The sequence below is a fragment of the Sceloporus occidentalis genome, unplaced genomic scaffold, assembly GCF_023333645.1.
Source record: "Sceloporus occidentalis isolate IW3139 unplaced genomic scaffold, rSceOcc1.0.p SCAF_6, whole genome shotgun sequence".
Lineage (NCBI taxonomy): Eukaryota > Metazoa > Chordata > Lepidosauria > Squamata > Phrynosomatidae > Sceloporus > Sceloporus occidentalis.
This window is the reverse complement of record NW_028316986.1, coordinates 110,820,518-110,842,938: the sequence shown is the minus strand read 5'-3', so window position 1 is coordinate 110,842,938 and position 22,421 is coordinate 110,820,518. Positions and strand designations below refer to the sequence as shown.

The 22,421-nt window shown below is 43.1% G+C and overlaps 1 protein-coding gene across 2 annotated transcripts in view; it reads left to right on the top strand.

The window, feature by feature from the left end:
- Window positions 1-4,606: 4,606 nt before the first annotated feature.
- The window catches only part of GRIK2 (glutamate ionotropic receptor kainate type subunit 2), a 655,273-nt gene continuing 637,458 nt past the window's right edge, over window positions 4,607-22,421 (top strand). For both annotated transcript variants that reach the window (XM_089530680.1, XM_089530679.1), the window contains exon 1: window positions 4,607-4,763. In XM_089530680.1, coding sequence (XP_089386806.1) covers window positions 4,646-4,763 — 118 coding nt within the window. In that variant the 5' untranslated portion in view covers window positions 4,607-4,645. The remainder of the gene's footprint in view (window positions 4,764-22,421) is intronic.

Genomic DNA, 22,421 nt, shown 5'->3' with positions numbered 1-22,421 from the left:
CACAACAAGAAATGGAGTATTTAAAGCTTCTCCCTCCATCTCTACGGCCCGATAATGCACTGAAAGGAAATAAAAGGCGGTAGCTGAAACAGTCTCAAGGAACCTGGAGCAAAAAGGACAGGTAGACCAGGCCAGCCTTAGCTGAGAAACCATGTTTTTCTCCTAGCTCCCTCTTCCAAATGCCATTAAAAAGAAAAAGGTCTCAAAAACTTCTGAGACTTTGATGAGGAAAATGTCGGGGGATAATTCCGAATGCTATATTTTTTGACAAGAGACAAAATTCCTGACAATATGGTTTATCAGCGAAGATGGGGAAAGATCCAAAATACCAACCGCAGCCTTTCTTAAGAGATGGCAAAGTTAACAACTGGGATGGTAGTTTCTAAGGTCAAAATGGATTCTGTATTTCAATTATTGAAGGGGGGGGGGAGGCTATGTCCTCTGGGAGCGATTAGCACCATTACAACCAACCAGCCATTATTCGGCATTAAGGTTAATGGGATGTGGATTGGGCACTTAATGAGAGCAGTTGGTTTTTCTCAGCATCCTAAATATCTGGCGGAGTTTTGAAAAGGCCGGTGTGGAGGTATAGTTCTGGAAAAAGGAGTCGAAATTTTGGAGAGAGGGAGAGGAAAAAGGTGTTTCTCTCTAGCCCAGTGAAGGGAAGGGAGTTATATAATAACAAGGCAACCAAAGCAACCTGTGATAACTGTGGCAGAGAGTGCATCTGAAAGACGCACAAGTGGATATTTAAAATATTTTGTCATCATCGGAGAAGAGCCAATATGTTTTGTGTGTGCTTGTGTGGGAGGGGGTGTCCAGTGGTATATAATAGATGAATTGATCATATATGTAGCAGCGGGGTTTCTCATCGAGTCCGACGGGATGCGGGTTTGTGCTGTTCGTGGTGCTGAACGGGAGAAAATCCCTTCGTTTCCATTGCAGCTCATCGGGACAAGTGCTAGTTGGCAAGCATCACACAACAATTGGGAGAGAAGGATATTGCAGAATAATAATAATAATAATAATAATAATAATAGGAGGCGCAATGTCTTTTTTCAGTGTCTGCTTTATTAGGTAAGAATGAGGCAACCCTCCCAAACCTCAGGCAGTTGTGACATAAAGGAAATGCATTTTTTAAAACAAACAAAGCCTCACCCACTTACCCTCCAAAGTCCAGCACTGGCTGTTACCTTTCCTCCAAAAGGATGGAAGGAAACTTAGGATGCAAGGCTTTTGGGAAAGTGCAGCTTTTTAATAATAAACTTGTACAGCGTGGAGTACCGTTGTCGCTCTGCATGACAAAGTTACTTGCAAATATTAGGGTCTCTTTTAAATACCCACAGGTTTCGCCCTCCTTCGCTCATTTGAATTTGTTCCAAGTGAAGCCAACGGGAACGACTCCCATATGAGAGAGAGAGAGAGAGAGAGAATCACCAGCCTCATGTTTACCGGTGCAATATCCCAGCCGCGTACTGAAGGAGTCGCTAGATATCCTTGTTTTCAGCCTTAGGTGCTCCTTCTCCCCCACCTTCTCCTCTGAAGTATTCCAATAGTCAGGTCGTTTGATTGAATTGCCTGCTAGACTGCAGAAGTAGCCATCCATGATACTTAGCTTGACACCGTGGTTAGCTTTCAAACGGTGGTCTTTTTTAAAAATAATAAATCCAAAGGATGTCCAGTAATCCCTTAGTAGGAAGCAAATTTCACTTCGTCGGCGTTTTGATGTAAACCTGGGCAAGAAGAGATCAGTACTTGCCACACTAGAAAGTTATTCACGTTTGCTTTGAGGTAACCCAGAAGTTTTTAACAGTCCTGACTGCCAATACGTGACATTAGATGCGGGTCAAACTTAAAAAAAACCAAACAAACAGGCTCATGGAGGTTGCAGTCCTCTTCGTAGGTGCCTGGAAGAAAGTCTAGGGGTGAATGGATGAGTAGAGCCGGCCATTCAGAAACAGACTTTATATGGGGAACTGCTATTTGTGTCCTAGAGTCAAGGCATAGGAAGTCAATCATCATAAAGGTGGATGATTCAGTTACATTTCCTCCGACTTGATTTATAGGAAGCCCGCTTTGTAGACTTTCCCCTGTATTGAAGCGGGGAGAGCTTCCAGACAGCAGATTCATCTCCATTCATTTTCACGTGGAGATAATGGGAATCATCTTTCTCCCTCCCTATCAATACTTTAATAGATTCATGGAGGACTTGTATTTCAGACTACACTGCTGCTTCTTTGCTGAGGCGCTTTAGTGGGTCTACAGTGGTGCAGATCCCCAGTTCTTCTCCTCGTCCCTCTCTTGCACTAAAAGAAATGTGAATTATATTTCCTAGGAAACCGTGTCACCTATGAATAAATCTATAGCCTGGGTGGTGTTTATGTGGGAACAGTAAAAAGCTGGAAAGATGAATCCATTTGCCAACTAATCCTCTGCGTGTCTAGTGAGAATTAAGCCCTACTAAAGTTAATGGAACTTACTTCCAGGTAAACGTAGAGACGGCCGCAAGGATGGATATGAGATCTGTTTTAGCAAAGGCTTCCCGACCATGACTGGTGCTAGTAAAATGCCCTTTATTATTAATGGTACTACTCGGGAGTAAACAGTTGGGGGGAAAGCGCTGCACGACTTGCATTGTGGCTTCAGAATGTAAGTTGGAGTTGCAGGACAATGCGGACCCTATTGCTCTTAGAGTAAGGATTTAAAAATAAAGCATTTGGAAGTCGGTGGCACGGCCAAAGCTTCCTTCACTCCTGGCTCGATATGCCGTAGGTCCTCCACAGTGTAACCCTCCACACATTTACTCACCAGTGGGTTTTACTCCCAGAATGTCACATTGCAGGCTCACCTAAGCGCGCGTCTTCCTTCTGGGAGATCCTGGTGTTTGCCTTGTCCTGAAAAGGAGCATGATATGAGCCCAAAGGGCACCAGGTAGAGGCAAAAACCCTCTCTGGGGTTGCCCTAGGGTTGGGAAAAAGGCGAGTGCCCGTGCCAACTTGGCTAACACATTGCCAACCGTTAAGAGAATAGAAAAGCGGTAGAGATATGGAAAGTGCTTTGATATTGCTATGAACATAACATGCCATGCCCCCAGCCAGGCTTCCCCCAATTGTAACGTTGAGAAAAAAGGATCACGACTCTTAAGCCGGAGCCCTAGTTGCTGGTAGGGAAGCCCCTCCATCCCCACTTCCAAGACTTCGGATTGAAACTGACCCTAAGGAGTCCCATTGAGAGTGGGTCTCGGAGGCTGAGGAGTTGTCCGGAATCAGACTTTGGCTTTGGTTTGGAGCGCGGGAGGGAGGGAGGCTGGCGGGGCCACAGTTGGAATGAAGCACATCCGGCTCCGCTCCGAAGCAAGCCCCTTCTGTGTGTGAATGGCACGAGCGGTGATGGGGTAGGATCTCTGGGTCAGATCCCCCTCCAGGGAGAAGTCCACCATAGACTCCCAGAGACCCCAAGGGCCGCCCAGTCCAACTCCATGCTGCCCTGCAGGAACTCCCGATCCAAGCGCTCCCCAAAGATAGCCATCCAGCCCTTTGGCCTCCGGGACGAGCCGCTCGTCGGCCAGAGCAGGCGGGAGAGCTGGATCGTCGGGAGCCAAACCCGGCTGAAGGTTGGGGCTTGTCAGAGACCCCCCTTGGCTTGGCCTGGATAGATCCCCCCCTCACTTTGGAGATGATGATGATGATGAATGCCAAGTAGGCCAGGGAGGGTCGGTTGCCGTGGTCGGCTGGGTTGCATAAGAGCCCCCGGGAAGGAAGGGCTGCTTGTCTCAAGCCCAGGAGAAGGAAGGAGGGAAGGAAGGAAGGGGCTGTCTGGCTTTCTGGCACTTCATCTTGGCTGCGCGTCAGAAGCCGTGCAGCAGTGCAGAAGGAAGGAAGGAAAGAAAGAGAGAGGGAAGGAAAAAAAGAAAGAAGGGGAGCCCGACAAGCGGAGAGGGGGAGAGAAGAGGGGGGAAACACCCGCCTCCCTCCCTCCCTCCCTTCCTCCCTCTCTTTTTCTCTCTCGGCGGCGTTTTCATGCCAGCTCGAATTGCCTATTGATCTCTTTCTCTCCCCCTCCCCCTCCTTTCCTCTCCTGCCTCCTTCTCTCTCTCTCTCTCTCTCTCTCCTCCCCCCTTTCCTTCTCGCCCTCCTCCTAGGTTCGCCCGGCTGCCCCCGTGCGTGCCTCTGTTTGGATTTCTCCAGGATTCTCCCCCGTCGCCTCCTCCTCTTCCTCCTCCTCCCTCCCTCCCTGTCTCTCTCTCTCTCTCTCTCTCTCTCTCTGTGCCATGGATGTCCCACCATTCCTTGCAGCCGAAGCTGGCTCCTTGGCGCAGTGAAGGAAGATCATGCCGGGATTGCTAATGGCTTTGGGCAGCAGGAGCGCGGCATCGGCAGCAGTGGCGTCGGCCTCGGCAGTGGCGGCGGCGGCGGCGGCGGCGGTGGCTGTCCCTTCGGCCTGACCATGCCGTGATCCCCCCAGCGCTCCCCTCGCCTCGCCTCGCCTCGATCGCCCCTCGGAGGGGGCCCAAGGCAGCAGACCCCCGATCCTCCCAAAGCATCCCCCCGGCACCCAGGGAGGCATCCCCTTGGCCCTCCGGGGAGAGGACAAGGCAAGACCCCGCTCCGTTGGGCTGTGTGTGTGTGCGCGCAGAGGAAACACCATGAAGATTATCGCCCCGGTGGTAACTCATCTTCCCGTCTTCCGAGGCTCCCTTCGGCTCCTCTTTGGCTTACTGTGGATTGGATATTCCCAAGGAACCACGCATGTCTTGAGATTCGGTAAGGCGCCTTCTGCCTCTCAAGCTCTCTTCCCCCTCCGCCTTTCCCCCTCTCTGTCATTTGGTGGCTGTCTCCTCTGTGTGTCCCTAGGATTTGGCCAAGGAGGAGGAGGAGGAGATGGGGGGGGCTTGGGGGAAGGGGGGCTACTTCCGGGGGGCCTGGTGGGTCTCTCCTCCCGGTGGCCACTTCCCCCCACCACCAGCCATGGCCCAAGAGCAAGGGACCGCGCTCTCCTGAAGGTTGACTCTTTGGATTCCTTACATTCCTGGGGGTAAAGAGGATGGGGGATCCCCGAACTTACTGTGGATCCCTTCACCTTGGAAGGGTTTGGGCAGGTGGGCATTCACGTCCAGGGCAGGAATCAGAACCACAGAAAATACTTCTCCCGTTTGTTGGCCAGCTCTTGCCCGACTTCTGGATGCTGTCGGAGAGGGAATTCCCCCCCTAAACACACACACACACTCCTGAACCCCAACCCCAAGAGGCCCTGGCCCTCAGTGTCCTCGACGGACCTTTCCACCTGGCCCATCCCCCAGAAGCCAAGAAGGGGTGCCACGACACCCAAGCCCCTCCAGCGCAGAGGAAAGAGGTTTCTGGATCGCTCTGCTGGGATCCCGGAGGTCCAGAGCATCGCTGAGGAGGGAGTGCCAGGGAAAGGGCTTCGGGACGGGGGAAGTTTAAGGAATCTGCCAGAGAGGACAGCCAGGGAAGGTTTCTCCTCCATTGCTCTCGATGGGAAGAAAATAGAAATGTAGTAGAAAGTTTCTCCCCCTTTCAATGGGCCTCTGATGAAGTGGCAGTCCAGGAGGAGACGGCTGCATCCGCACTGGAAAAATAACCCGGTTGTCCCCGGTTTAACAATTTTCTGGCTCTTTGCTATGGAATTCTGGGAGCTGGAGTTTGTTGTGGGGCCCAGAGCGGAACCTCCGCTCTGGACCCCACAACAAACTCCAACTCCCAGAATTCCATAGCAAAGAGTTAAAGCGGGGCCAAACCGGGTTATTTCTCCAGTGTGGATGCAGCCTTGAGGTCTCTCAGGGTGGAGAAGAGGCGTCCAAGGTCAGGGGCTCTTTGCCTTTTGCCCAAAGCCAACTTGTCCAAAGGAGAGTCCCTCCGTCCAGGAGGAGACCCAGCCCTCTTGCCCCTTTTCCCTGCCCTTCGGAGAAGGCCCATCCCGGGCAAGGCAAGGGCAAAGCCTCCTCTTGCTCCAAGAAGGGGCTGGGCATTCAGTTTGGTCCCCGACGAGAGGCCTGGGTCCTTTTTCCTTCCAACTCTCTTCTCCTGCCCTGCAACCTTTCCAGCCCAGGCTTTTGCAACCTGCTCTGCTAACTTAGGCAGCTAGTGTTTTTGACGCTATAGACGGGTTTCCTTAAAGGAGGCAAGAAAGGAGCCTTGAGATGGAGGGGTCTCCTGGGGGGGGGGGAATCCCTGGTTGCCTTCTCCCTCCTCCTTCCCCGGTCAGTCTGCGATTCATAGCCCACGTTGCTCTTGGCAACCGTCTCCAGGAATGAATGAAAGCTGAGTCTTGAACATGATGGTGTCACTGGGTGGTTGTGTGTGTCTGTGTGTGATTGCCGGGCATTTGACCTGGCTCCTATGGAAAGCAGCCTTGGGTGATGAAGGCTGCCTGTGTCCGGAGACAGGGCCGTCCTTGTGGCCCTCAGTACAAGGAGCTTTTGTGCGTCTCTCCCCTTTTCCTCCTCCAAACGCCTAGGCTAAAACCATGTAATCCTATTGAGCCCAACGGGGCTTGAAGATCAGCTCTTAAATCCCATTGCTTCGTTTTAAGGGGATTGTAGGACGGGATAAACTCTGGTTGCCAACCTGTGTCTGAGGTGTCTGTGTGTATGTGTTTGTGGGAGAACTTTCTGGGGCTCAGTTGTTGTTCAGTTGGTCCTGAAGGCAGCCAGTGTGAGAGAAGCTGTGCTGTTGAGAGCCCTCCCTCCCGGGCCCAGCGGTTCCCTTTCACTGGATGGAGGGAGAAAAGGCTGAGAGAGGCAAGGCAGGGGCTGGCAAAGGAGGGGGATTTGCAGCTGTGTCCATCCTTTAGAGCTGCCAGGAATTGGAAAAGTGTTTGTAATGGTGATTGCATGTGTGCATGTGTGCACACTTCCAGAGGAGAAGGCCTGGGACAGCTAGGGAGAGAAACAAGCATTATTGGTGCATTAAATGAAAAGTGAGCTGTGGGAAGTTCACTTCCAAGGGAATATCTTGTTGAAATAGGAGAGTGTCCCTTGGAAGAAAGGGGACGGATCTCAGCAGGGTCAATCACTTCTCTCTTCTTTGGAGGAATCATGACCTGGAGGCAGCCGGTTCCCTCTTTCCTTTCCTCTGGGATCCACCTTGGCTGGCCCTTCCTTGTACTCACAGAAGGATTAGCCCTCCTGTCCATCCTTTTCTATCCTTGCCTCTCTCCTCAACCACACCACAACAATCTGCTCAGTCAGGCACTCACAACAACAACAGACTGTTGAACAAACACAACCGCCTCTCCATCCAATGAGGTGGATCAAACTCTGCAGAAGGCTGGTGTTAGTGAACAGCCTCAGTAACCCTTGCTAAGAACCATTCACCTCATCCAGGCCCATAACACCAAGAAATGCAAAGGATGCACCTGCCTCCTGCTAGTCATAGCCCCCTGCCTTTTCTGGCTTTCAGTTATCTACCAACACAGAGGCAAATTTCTCAGACCAGTTAGCTTTTTTTTTGTAAGTCCTCCAGGAACAGTCTTGGCAACTGTAACCAGGCTCTTGCATTCAGGAAGTAGTTTGTCTAATAAAAGAGGAGGGAGAGGAAAAGAAAATGAGGTTTTGCATTGGGCCAAGCAGAACTAAGGGGAGCATGGCTATAGGTTTCAGGAGGAATGTCACATTGGCCTTCCTGGTGTGGAATAAACATAAGTAGGTAGATAAAATAAAAAATCCATGTTTACAGCATGACTATGAATGTGAGAATGAATGCAGCCCAAGGAACTTTGATTTAGTTTTATAAAACCATACTTAGTATGGCTCGCCCCACAACAATATCTTAGTTAATGTAGTTTGTGTCACTAGTGGACAAAACGGGGTGATCTGCCTTAAAATAGTGTTTCAGTACCAAGGCCAGCTCCCTGAAAGGCTGGTCCCTTTGGCTTCCTACTCCTTTCAGCAGGAAGCTTTTTCCCCCTCCTATTATTCCATGGCTTCTCATGATAATTTGAAGTTCTGTATATGTTACTGCTTTATGCGTTAATGCTTTCTGTACTTCTGAATCTTATTTCTTATGGCCCTAATACCGGATGTATTGGAGGCAAGGTCCTTTTAAAACCAGCAGGACCCAAACGGTACATATGCATTTATTTTCTTCCATTCAAAGATGTGTGGGTTCTGCCTGGTAGTTTGATTAGAAGGATCTGTGGTTTTTAATGTGCATTTTATAAGAGTGTTTGATTCACTCCTACATTGTTCAAGTCTGCTAATCAAGCCGGCAATACAGGATGCAACCAATCTTGGATCTTAAACGTGTTCCTTAAAACGAGGGCTGTCATCTGATTAAAGAAGTCTCGGCCAATTAATTATATGAGTTTTATTCAATTAAATAACTTGCATACATTGGCACAAGAGCAAAACCAACAGCAAACAGAACATTTCCTTTGTTTTCACATGTTGTACATTTGTTGCAGTTATGGACTTTGTAGATGAAAATTGCTGGGCATTGTGTGTGTGAGAAGAAGAGACTATAATTTAAGACTGTGTTTGCCATCTACAGTTTCCCCCCCTCCCATACATACTTGTATTATTCTTTTTTTAAATCTCCCTTCTGCTCAACTAATTAATATTGTCCTACTTAACAGTAAATCTCAGTGATTTAACTAGTCTTTATTTCTACATCAAGGCGATTAGAATAGTAGGTTTAGGAAGCAGTCTTCTGTGTATGAAACCAGGCAACAGGGTCAATACAGGCATTACTCTACCTAAAACAGGATAGTCAACTTTCAATCAGAATATATTATTACAAGCAATGACCGACGTAGCTGCTACCTTTATAGTACAATCCTATGAATATCTTCTCGGACATAAGCCCTACAATATTTAGTGGTACTTAGTTCAATGCACATGTGTATAGCAATGCAGTCCTAGACAGTAAGAATGTATGAGCCATTTCCAGTAATTTATCTCAAACAAACACACAGATACACATCAGACACACTTTAAAGCCTTATCTTAAGCCATTCTCTACCATATATAAATACTATATATGGTATTTATAGTGTATAGTATAGTTTATCCCCATTGCACGGTACAATGGCTACAATGCATAATTTATGTATTTGTTTCTTTATTGTACTTTTATGTCATCCCATAACTTGTACTCTCTGACCAAGGTACATCAATATGATGTACAAATAAAATTGCAACATAAAACAAAACAAAAGGAGATATCGAAATCAGTCAATGCCATAACTTTCTCACAGCACTGCTATATCTTAGGTTTCCACCATCTTACAAATCCTTGACAGCTCCCTGGAATCTCACACAGGGCATGGGGAAGATTTGCACCCCTGCAAGTTTTGGATTATAACTCCCATTATCCCTAACCATTGGCCATGCTGTCTGGGACTTCTCAGAGTTGAAGATCAAAGCATCTGGTGTGCCTGGCTCCCTTCTTCCCTTTAAACACAATAGATTTTAAAGATCTAATTAAGAAATAATAATACAAACTATGTACAAGGAATTCTTGTCAGAGGCAGGCGTTCCACAACTGGAGTGATACCACTGGGAAGCAATTAATGAATCCACGAATGGATCAGTCATTAGTTCAAGTATGACACAGCACAGAGAAGTCAATGGTGAGGCATGCTGGGAGCTTCAGTTCAAACAACTCCTATCCCTTTAGCCACCCTGGCTCTTGAAGAGCATTAGTGCCTCAGCACTTTTCATGATGAAGAATGCAATAGCGAGTTATTTGCCAGTTGGTCACCTTGATTTTAGAAGAAAATAAATGGCCTACAATTCTCCTGCAAGATACTCCATAACAAGAAGGGACTGGGACTGGGGAAATGACACCTACCTGACTGCTGTATGTGTTTGTTGTTATCTACAACAAATTAAGTGTGGTATATAAAATAAAGAAATATTTCAGCACAGGGACCATATTATCTTTAAATCCCTGCTGTCGGTGCCCTTTCAAAGAGCTTTGAGGCCTGATTGAAATCTCAAGCGTTGTCTCTGGGGACTCAGTTAAATGTAATCTCACTCAGAAGATGTTTGAATATATAGTAGGTTTAAGGCTTGAATAGGCAGCTTCTTGATACACACCCAGCTTTAAGTTCTCAAACACATTTCAGAGGAAGTGTCACATAGATGGAGACCTTAACTTGTTGTGTTTCCCTTAGTTTTAACTTTAATCCACCACCATCTTTTGTTTTAAGCATTTAAAGCACTTTAAAGGGCAACAGATTATATTCTGTTGGCAGCTACTTTTCTATTTGGTTAATGTTCCAGCAGGAAAGAGCTATGGGAATGTCTTCTGTTCTCTTCTTAGTCTTCTGTTATTTAAAATATTTCAATAAGTGTTTTAAAGGGCATTGGTTGATATTATATTGGCAGTTGATGGCTACTTTTTAGGACTGTGCTAGCAGAAAAAAAACATAGGAGGAGGACATTGTATCATCTATGGCTTCCCCAAAGTCTTTAGATGTCTGTTTCAATGAAGAGTGTATTGTACTGAGCTCAGATGGAGCAGGCCTCTTGAGTCAAATTCCTGTCTGATTACTCCTTTTGAAAAATGACTATACAATCACAGTCCTCTTGAGTGAGGAAGCAATGAAGGAGGAAGAAAGGAAATCAGGATTATTTTTACTTTTTTGCTTATAACTTTTTGTTGCTTTTCTAGCCTTTCAGCTGCATGGCTGCATCTCTTAGGGAGTCTATTTTGGCATCTAAGATAGGAAGGGACTCTCGTTTCCATGTTTCACAAAGTTTTCCTTAGGAGCATCCATATATTTGATTATTACAAATTATGTGTTTTATTTATTTGATAGATTTCTTAGCTACATTTTAATACAACAGTCTTTTCTAGGTGGTTTACAATGGCTTGAATCCTGACTAGAGTAGCCCCATTAAAACAACTGGTTGAATAGTGAGTCCAGACTTATGTAAATCCCATTGATTCAATGGGTGTACTCTAGCTGGGTCTACTAATAGGACTGAGCCTAAGACATTCAATTCTGTACCAGCACAATGAGTTCACAAATTCTTCCTGAAAATTTAAAAGCAATTTAAAAAGTAATAGTAGTAACAAAAACATCATATTTATATATCTTTCAGTTAAAATCAAAGGAACAAGGCACATACCTTGATCAAAACAATAAGAGATGGATTCAACTGTATATCTCCTGAGAGGGAATTCTATAGGGCAGTGTCCGCCACAGAGAAGGTCCTCCTTCTAATGACTACCGGCCATTAGTGGGCCAGAGAGTAGGGCCTCCGACTATGATTTATTTACCTGGGCAAGCTTATAAAGATGTAGGAAGTCTTATAACAAGCAACACCAAAATGCTCTGCATTTCTTTTTTTTTTTTTTTGCAAATTAATTTGAAATTAAATTAAGATTGGAATAGGTTATTGTGTCTTCCTATGAACCTTTACCATGCCTTCACTCTTACTACATCTTAAACTGGTACTCCTAAATAAGTAGTGAAATGTGGTCCAAAACACGCTGCAGAAATAATCTAGTTTGAGACCTCTTTGACTGCACTGGCTCAGTGCTAGGGAATCCTGGGAATTATAGTTTATTACGGCACCAGAGCTCTCTGACAGAGAAGGCTAAGTGTCTCACAAAACTACAGTTCCCAGAACACCCTACCATTGAGCCAGGGCAGCTAAAGCAGTATCAAACCAGATTATTTCTGCACTGTGTTTTGGACCTGTATGTGTAATTAGATGAACAAGTTCTCACTTTATTGTGTTGCATTTGGGGATATTAGCCAAGGGAGGATGTGTGGGACTATCATTGCCATCTGAATAGTGAAGACCTTCAGAATGACCTCTGGAAGCCAGCAGGGCTAACTGGAGAACCTTTGAAAAAAAGAGTACAATGCAATGTAAACATGGTGAACAGACAATCTGATTGTTGTGGATGAGAGGAGGGGAAGCAGTAGCATGTGAAATCTGCCTGTTGCTGTTTTCCCTGTCAGGGAAAAGCAATCAGACATCCAAATGACTATGCAAGGCAGCCAGAATTCAGTCTCACCTTTGATTCCTAACCTCAGTGATGGGAAGTAAATCACAGCTAGAGATTTTGTATGAAATGGCTTGCTAATGGTCTTTCTAATGGAGATTTAATGATAGAGTATTGACAGCTGGACAGTTGTCTTTGCAAAGCGGTTATTATAGCAAGGATGAGGGAGAACAGGAGGACAGGGTAGATGGGTGACATCCATGTCTTTTCCAGGATCTCTTTCTCAGTTGGAGTGGTATCTTTGATTTGAATGTGCCCACAGCAGGCAACTTGCCTGTGATTTGTTTCCAACTGATTACTCCCTTTCTAGGGGAAAGAAAAAAAACAACAGCCCAGCATTTCTTCTCTAGTCTTGCAGTCAGTCCTCCCAAGAAGGAAAATAAAGTCAAACTGAATTATACATGAATGCACTGAACTTGGAGAGATCATGGCTACCTCTTCCCTGTTTTCTGCAGGTGCTTAAACTGTGCTTGAGGGTGTCTGAATGGCAGAGACTGCCTCTGCCTTAAAAAAAAAAGAAAGAATAAATTTCAGAGGGAAGTGAAAGCACTGGTTAGTTTTTTGCAGCCTCCCTAGACCTGTTGGTCAGAGTATTTTCTTCCACCTTTTTGTTTATCAGAAGCCATGGAAATTTTTACCTGCTAAAGGGAAGAGGCCTCCCCTTTGTATTAACAAGACATTTAAAACCAACTTTCCAACAGCAGCAGCAGCAGTAAAAAAGAAAAAAAGGGAAAAAAAGAAAGAAAACTCTTTGGAGGAAAGCTAAGGTTAAGAGTCTCTTGACGGAGGGGTGGGAGGGTTTGCAGAGCATTGTTATTGACTGGTCCAGATTAAAGAGCAGAAAGGAAGATTTCAATTTGATAACGTCACAGCCCTTCCTGTTTTTCTTTGCCGCTTGTGCCGACAATTCTGTAAGGTAATTAAATTGGCTGATTGAAGTCACAGTGGTCATGGGGCGATAAAGACCATTTGGATTTAATGGAATTTAAAAACAACAGTGCTCAGTGCACAACTCTTACCGAACAAGAATTTTAATGACCCATTCAGGGTGCTGACTAAATAGAATGTCCTGGAACAAGTTTAATTGAAAGGGCAAACCCGATTAGGTGTTCGCAGTCTTTATGGCTAGAGATAGGGGAATTAAAATTATCCTTTTTAAAAGCCCCATTATCAAGATTTAAGGCAGGTCAAATAAATTCTCTTCTGTAGGGTCATCTTTGGAGGATTCCCACTCCACGTTTAAAGCTAAGCAAATGGGTGAAAGGATGTCCTATTGATCAAAAATAACACAAAGACTTCTGTGTGTGTGTGTGTGTACTTTCAGCTTGTGGAAGTCATGGAGAATTCAATTAAAAGTATCAATATAAATGCGAGTGATGATAAGTAATGTGCTTTCTGTTGCTGGAGATAAGGAATTTGAGAATAGATTTATTTGCAGATCCAGTCTTGAAAGATTTTCCATTTAACACTCTGCTTTAGTTCCCCGCAGAACTGTCTTCCCCACAACTTAGCCTTGTTTTCTTCTTAAATTTAATCCTTCTTCTCCTTAACTATCTCACAATGAAAGAATTCTTGGATGCCCAGGCAAAAATAAGATAAAATAAAATGGACAGTCTGCTGTTTGCATTGTCTTCAGTTTCAAGCCTTGCAGTCAATCTCTTTATAGATGTGGTGCCATCACATATGTTGGGAGATTAGAGGAAATGCCATGCATGCCATTAGACAGTAACACATCCATATCAGAGGAATAAAAAGGCCAGACATTTTAAAGTTAGGTCATCATTCTATTCCTTACTAGATTTATGTTCTTCAGTTTGGATCTTCATTATATCACCATCACCATACTATAAATGTAGCAAGACAGCCACATGTGGAACTAAGTGATGGTGGAATAATGTATTTGCGTCTTAACTCTTGTGATATGGAAACTGATTGTTCCCCTTAATACAGCAATGCAATCTAATATTTGCTGAGCAGCGTGCAATAACATCAGAAGAGATACTTTAATATGGTTAGTCCTTCATATGCTTCTAAATCTTTTACTGGGTTGGAAGCAGGCTTTTGAATTACATAGATATAAATATTTTTCATGGTCAGGGCTTAAATGCTGTATAGCTGGAATGTTTGCCTAATTGGGTCTTTTTAATCCCTAATCCCTAATCAGAGTTATGTGTAGTCTGGAAACTACTTCATTTTTTTAAAGACCAGTGGATAAAATAGAAGATTTTACTTGAACTGTCCTGTGAAATTAGACTTCAGTGATATAAACTTTGCCCAATAAAGACAAGAAAAAAAGTATTGATATTCTTCTTATTAATCTCTATTAGGGAAAGATTCTATGTATTACATCAGAAAATATGGGAGTCCCTGTATACTGACTAAAAGGCAGTCCACAAAAAGTGGAGAAGAGTAAAGGAAAAAGATATGAAGATGTTAGGGATGATGGGAGTTGCAGCTCTTCTCTTGGCTTTCACTCTCACCCCCCTGGTCAGCGGAAGAACAACCAGTTTGACCAGTAGCTCTGAGAATTGGCTGAAGATGTTTTCCAATCTTCTCTGGAGTCTGCTGGTTCTTGTTCAGCTCTCAAGACACCAGTCAACACAGTAGTCTTCTATAAAAGATCTACTTTTATTCTAATATATACACTATGCACAAAACAATTCACTACTCACAAAACTCACACTACTATACTCCTCAATACCCACAAAAAGTATTGCCATACATTATTGCTTATATAGACATTTGTCTCTATTCATTATACAGTTGCCACCTCCTGGGCGTGTACATACACTATGATTGACATATCATACTTGGCTCAATCTTTGCCTCACATTGCATCATACATTCCTGTCCACTCAATGACTTTCAGGTGATATCAATTTGCACCTTTTCACTTTGTCCTTGCCACATGTGTCCTTGGCTTTTAGGAACTGCTAATTACATTATATGCAACACCTATGTGCCATTTCAATAGCTTTTGCTGTGTCATGTTACTTTCAAATACATTCATATACATATTATATTTCTTGTGACTATATATCCCATGTTGCTTTTTCCTGACAGAAGACACATAGGAGAATGCTTACTTACTTACAACAGACTCAGAATTGTTTGAAGATGCTAGTATGGGGGGCAAGTCAATCAAAGTTGGCAGATGGGTCATGGTGAAATTGTCTATTAGGGAGATGTGGTCTACATTTCAGCCTTGTAGGTACAATGAGTCCTTTTTATGAAGGGATAACATGCAGCCATTACCCCCTTAATGTATGTTAGGGTGTGTTTTTTTGTGTAAGTGTGGGTAGTATTACTCCTGGGAGGACACAACCACAACAGTAATTATATATGTCTGTGTATGTTTCATATGCCTGATCATTTTTAGCACAATTTTGATTGATATTTCTTTGGGGAGAACTCAATGATATAAGAGGTTTGGCCCAATTTTATTTCATTTTTTATAGGAGACATTCAGCCCTCTCTAATTTTGAGGGGACAAGACCAGCTCTTCCCTCTTTACCAGGGCCTATGTGTACTTAACCAAATATTATGAGGAGAGAGAAAAAATTGTCTAAGCAGGCAAATGAAAGAGATCCTATTCTCTCTGTCCCCCTTGGTCAATATTTAGGTTTTTCACTGATGATTTGGGTCTGCCTTGAAGAAGCAGGGAGATCAATGGAAGACCTAGCAGTCAGGGTTTCCAGAGTCCCTAGCTGAGACACTTTGAGACAGAGGTGGGCATGTACAGAAGATTCAAAAGTCACTTGTTTTCCTCATGGAGAACTGCACCACACCAGTTTAGCCCTGGAAGTTACAACCAGAAGTCACTTCTGATTGTTATGTCCTAGTTTGTATAGGCTTTTGAGTTTTTCAGAGTATGGTTGAGGGTTTTTTTGGGGGGGTGGGATTTGTGATCTACTGCTCCTTGAATCTTCCAGGAGTTTCAATTGATTGATTTTGAGAAGATCTCCCAAAATGGTACACAGGAACTATTGATGGGTTGCACAAAGATTGGGGGGGGGGCTAAAAAAGTTCCAGGGGCACACACAGCCAATAGGCTGCATTATTCCCATTTTTATTTTACAAGGGGGTAGGGGTTGAGGCAAAAGATCCTACTTGATCTTGGAAGCTAAGAGGGTCAGGCCTGGTTACTGCTGGGAAATGAGGCCACAAGGGAATATCAACTGCTGTAGGCTATTTTGGCACCACTGAATAAATGTTGCCTGCAAAATCCTATGATAGAATTCTCCTAAATGAGAATTAAACAATGGGTTTAATCTCAAGCCATCTACATGCAGCTGATGTCTTCTTAGGGTTGCCATATCCTGTTTGAACCACGTGTCACTCAGGTTCTAGGTATGACATCTGGATTCCATGTTAAAAAGTAAGTTTCTAGCCATTGTAGGTGCCTAGATATGGAACAAAATGTGGAGGAATTCTTTTGTGAAATTGTTCTGCAAGACACAAGTCTACCTGTGCCTTTCAGAAACGAGAGAAGAGAGAGTAAACCATGCAGGCAATGGTGCAAAGTGAGGGAAGAAGTCAAATGGATGGGAGAGTGAAGGATGTGAGTGGCAGAGTTCAAGATGCAAGAGAGGGACACAGTATGAAGACATGAGAAAACTGGCTATGCCCAATGGAGATTATGTGACTTGTATTCCAACAAATAACCCTTTTGAGCTTTATACCATACTATCACCTTTCACAGAATTTCATCCAGTATTTTGCATTCCCAATTCACCAGAGAATCATAATTAGAGCAAGAGAAGGACATCCAGGCATAGTTCACATATACATGGTCATCAGTTATCATATGACCGTTTGGCTCATCGTATGCTTGATGTGCAAAACAGAATAGGCAAACTAACTCAGCTGAAAATAATTCTGTGTGATGTGGTATGAGATAATATTAATGTGCCATCTGTGCTGTTGGAACTCAGATAACCAACTCACAGAAGCAAGTTATTGTTGGACTTGGTGGACCAACACCTTGAATGTCCTTTGTGAAAGGTCTCATCAAAGCTTCTTGTTGATTTTCCAGGGCTCAAGGGGCCATTTGTATAGGAATGAAATGAGTCATTCATCATCCAGGAGGAGGGAAAAACTATCCCTTCCCATTGCTCTGGTGACATTTCGTGTCTTACTATGCTGACCTGTGAGGATAGTTATGAAAGTTCTGCAGTTCAGTATGGGATCATTACCTGATTATTCTGGCAATGTGATGATGTCTTCCTTCTCTCCTTGCCTCTCAGTGAGGGCAGCATAAGGGCTTTTAGTCATTCCCATTGATGTTTCTTTGTAACTAACTCAGATTAGCTACATGGTGCCATAACTCACAATATAATCCCTAATGGGCTCACCCAGTGGGGGAGAAAGAAGAAAGAGGAAAGAAAGGAAACCCTGGAGTTGTTAATGTCTAAAAACATTATCTGAAAATGTGCAAAAAAATATATCTAAATGTACCATTTCACAGAGGTGAAGTAACTGCTCTTCTGGAAGTGTGCAGAAAATACACTGCCCGGTTTATGTTGTAACTTTAACTCAGAGTTTCTTAGTTAGGGTTCCTGAGAACCCTAGGGTTCCCTGAGAGGTTGCAAGGGGTTCCACAAGAGACTACAATTGAAAAAAGAGCTATAGATATCTGTTATGCAGAGATTCCCTGAGATGTGAAAAATATTTCAAGAGTTCCTCCAGCATAAAAATGATTCCACCATAAAGGACCATAAAGGGAAAGCTGGGAAATGTTACTGTAATATATATGTGTTTTGCTTACTGTGTTTTATGGATAACACATTACCTGTTCTCATTACTTGCTATAGGCTAACCACAGTTCTAGAAAGAACTGGCTAGTTCCCAGATGCATGTTTCTGAGGGCTCATCAGAGACTAATGGGGTTTATGCTGCAGCAAAGGCAACAAGTCACCCTGCCTACAATGCCTGGCTGAGATGATCCCTCTGGGTTAGGCATGTAAGAAGTAGCCACCTCCAGATGAACCATGCAGAGTGGATAGGTCCCTCCACATTGACAAGGAACCTCCCAGGGCAGGAGGAATTCACAGCTCCTATATTACTCTACTGCCTGAAGGATGGCTGGCTATGTTTCAGCAGCAGGAACATGTAAAGAAGGACTGAATTCTCCACACTAGGTATAAAGAGATTAAGGTTGGCAATGGAAACTGGATCTAAAGCCTACTTAGGTCTTCTGCAAAAGTCTGTGAGTGTCCTATGAGTCTTTCCAAATTAGTAGAGCTAATTTATGAATTGAAGTTGGTTGAACTAAAGCAAATGGCCACAAGGCATTTTAATTAAACAAATCCCTAAACATACAGAAACACTGAGGTCTTCTCTTGTGATAAATTTAAATATATTAACATATGCAAGGAAAACCTTAGCATAGCAAGAGGTATCTGTGCTGGTGTATGTCTGTGCAACACCATGAACACCACATTTCAAATGAGTTGATCTTTTTGTCAGTTTTCTTTCCCTGTCAGGGATTTTACACCTGATAAAACATCTGTAGAATTCTACCACAAGTCCTGCTAAGGTTAATGGGGCTTTCTCTCCACAGCTGTTCAGAACAATCTTTTGAGGTTAGAAACATTACTTTTTTGCCCTACAACCTTAGAACACTTCTAGCCCATGTGGCATTGGGGAGCCGCAGCCCCAGTAAGTAACTATTCCAATATCTGGGCACAACAGCTCCTCATTCTCCTGAAGGCACACAAAGTTCAAGCACACCCATACTTGTGTGTATTGACTCCCTGTGCAATAACTACTGTAAATATCAGTGTACAGGCTTCAATTGGAATACATTGCCTGATACAAACCACAAGCAAATGGAAATAATGTTGAAAATTAATCTACTGCTTAGGAATTAAATTCTCAAATGAGGTATCTGTTTGTCTATTTATTCAAAAAATGGATAAATCATACCTTCTGCCTTCTAGGCATCCATGATGATATACAATAAAAATATTTTTAAAGGCATATAAAACCATGAAGTGCACGAGGAAAAACCATACTATAAAATAAAAGAAGCAATTAACATGAAGGATATGGAAACTTGGGTTCTGACAATAACTCATAAGCAAACAGCTGTTTGTTTATGGTATATGTAACTGAAGACCAAACTAGACGTGATGCTAAAGTTGTCATGAAAAGGCCTGCCAGGGTCTCCCCTCAACCCTTAAATCAATAGCAGAGATGAGAAGACATGTGTTTGTACCAGGTCCACAGAAGAAAGGGTGGGAAAGTTTAACTCTTTCCTCCTGTGACATCTTTAAGCTTAATGGGAATGAGGCTTCCTCACTGCTATTAGTAATAGACAACTGACAAGGTTGCTACTAATGTGTAGATTGTTGCATTTGGTCTGGGGCTTAATTTTAAATATAATTGTTAATAGTAAAAATTGTGACATTTTCCTACAACGGATGGTCTTAATTGTTATCTTTTTTAAAAAATTGATATAATGTGGTATACTTTGTAACAGAATGCAAGACAGAGTTCTGAGTATGTTGTTGTGAACTGCCTTCAAGCTGATTTTGACTCATGATGATCCTGTGAATGAGACACCTCCAAGTCCACCTGTCCCCAACTGCTCTGCTTAGTTCATGCAGTCCCAGGGCTGTGGCTTCTGTGATTGAGTCCATCCATCTGGTATTTGGGCTTCTTTTCCTTCTACTACCCTTCACTTTTTCTAGCATTAAGGTATTTTCTAGTGCATCATGTCTTCTCATGATGTGTCCAAAGTATGACAGCCTTAGTTCAGTCATCTTGATTCCCAGGGAGAGTTCAGGCCCATTTGTTTGTCCTTTTGGCTGTCCACAGTAACCTCAGCACTCTTCTCCAGCACCACATCTCAAATGAGTTGATTTTCTTTCTATCAGATTTCTTCACTGTCCAGCTCGCACATCTGTACATGGTGACGGAAAGTACAATGTCATGGATGATCCTAACTTCGTTGTTCAGTTTTATATCTTTGCACTTTAGGATTTTGGCTAGCTCTTTCATAGCTGCCCCTATCAGTCCTAGTCTTTTTCTGATTTATTGACTACAATCTCGGTTCTGATCAATGATTGATCCAAGGTATAAGAAATTCTTAACTATTTCAATTTCCTTCACATCTAGCTTGAATTTATGTAAATCTTCCATGGTCATTATTTTTATTTTCTTACTGTTCAACTTTAAGCCTGCTTTAGCACTTTCCTTTTTGACTTTGGTATTTGTTCCAAGTCTTTGTTGTTTTGTGCTAGTAGTATGGTGTTGTCTTTTTATCTCAGATTGTTGATATTCCTCCCTCTGATCTACATTCCTCCTTCCTTCTAGTCTAAACTCGCTCAGAGTATGATGTTTTCTGCATACGAGTTGAACAGATAGGGTGGTAGAATGCAGCTTTATCTGACTCCCTTTCTGATTGGGAAAGTATGTATTCTCTGATATATCCTCAAATAAGAAATGAAAATGATGGATCTGAATATTAAAGAATTGCTAGGCTCCTTTTTAAAACTGAAGTTCATCCCTACTTTGATACGTACGTGAAAATCAGGAGTATTGATTCTCTTGAAAATGAAGTGATTTCCAATGGAATTATATTATATCTGCCACTTCTAGCCGCTTTTGGCATCTTCGCTGCAGGATGAATGCTTAATTTGCTCTCATAAACATTCCGCTCATCTCAGCAGCTGAAAGTCAGTCATATATTTCACCTGGAGTCCTTCAGAAATTCTAAAATGGGCTGAAGTATTACATAAATAATTCATTCTTTTCATTGCGCATTACAGTACTTAACAAGGGCCAATATCAAGACTCAGCACCTCAGGAAAGCTAATTTGCAGAGTTATTACTTCTTTGATTTTGATCTGTTTTACAATATTTAGAATCTTTGCAAAAGTTGATCCTCATATGCAGTGTGTGAAGGGAATGTCTTTTCTGTCCATTAATACTCAGACCTGGTTCTAAAATCCAGTGTGTTATATGATGCTGTCTTTTCAATGCTGGGAAACCTGAAGTCCTTTAGATGTTGATTAACAGCTACTCCATCATCTTTCACATTGGCCTGGCTGATGAGGAGAGACAGAAAAGCAAAGCAAAGCAAAACAAAACAAAACAAAACAAAAAACCATGACCATCTGGAAAGCCACAGTTTCTCCAGCTCCTATTTGTTTGCAGGGCTATCCCTTCCAGTTCCAGATTAAAGAAGGGGGAAATGTTGCCCTTCTGCCCATTTGCACCTAGGGAATAGAGGGAGCAGTCACATGATCCTGGTCTTCCAAACTATGTTGGAAAATTGTGCATTTTTTCCTTAGGTTCCAGCAATGATTTCTAAATGTGCATATACAAGCAGCCCTCAGTATTAACAGATCCAACTACCCATGGCTTGAAAATATATATATTTAAAAATCCAAAAAGAAAACCTTCATTTTGCCATTTTATGTAAGGGACACCATTTTACTATGTCATTGTATATAATGGGACTTGAGCATTTTAGCTGAAGAGCAGGGTATAAGTAAGTAAGTAAGTAAGTAAGTAAATAAATAAATAAATAAATATTATCATCTATGGATTTTAGTATCCACAGGAGGTCCTGGTCTCAAACCTCAGCAGATACCAAGTGCCCATTTGTATACTTTATCTTAATTTTCTTTCACCCTCTTTTTTGGTATACATTCTCTGTATGCATAAGTCATTGCCCTCTATTTATGGCATTGCCACATCTCCATTCATTCAAAGAAAGAATCTTCCTATGTTGCTTGTGGGGGAAAAAATATCAAAGACAGAGAGAAAAATAAGTGATTGTCAATAGTAAACCTGAAAGGTTTTAGCAGGATAGATACAACAGTTCATGTGGAAGGTTGGTCCTAATTTGAAGGCAGTGATTTTTCTTCCTTTCCTTCCCTGTGAGGTTTTGTGGACAATTTTTATGAAAATGTCACACATCATGGAGGAGTCCCCCAGGCTAGGAAGCTGTAAAATGTTGTAATACTAAGTGCAGGGCTAGGGAGGCATGATGACAGAAAAGTACATTTGTTGTTATGTGCTTTCAAGTTGGCTTTGACTTATGGCAACCTTAATACAGGATTTTCTTGACAAGATTTACTCAAAGGAGGTTTGCCATTGCCTTCCTCTAAGGTGGGGAGAGTGTGATTTGCACAAGGTCACCCAGTGGGTTTCCATGGCAGAACAAGGTTTCTAATTCTTTTCTCCCAGAATCCTAGTTCAGCATTCATACCAGTACATGACACTGGCTCTTAAGGCTTTCAAGGCAGTAAATTGAAGTGGGTGGCACTGGGAAGGAAGAAGTAACTGCCAAAGTAAAGATCCCTCCCATAAAGTATAGATTGCAGTGCTCCTCATAAAATGCGTCCTAATTTTAGAAGGTGGTGATATGCATCACTCAATCCCAGTCAACCCCTCCCTCCCTCCTGCTTCTGTTGTTTTTGGCAA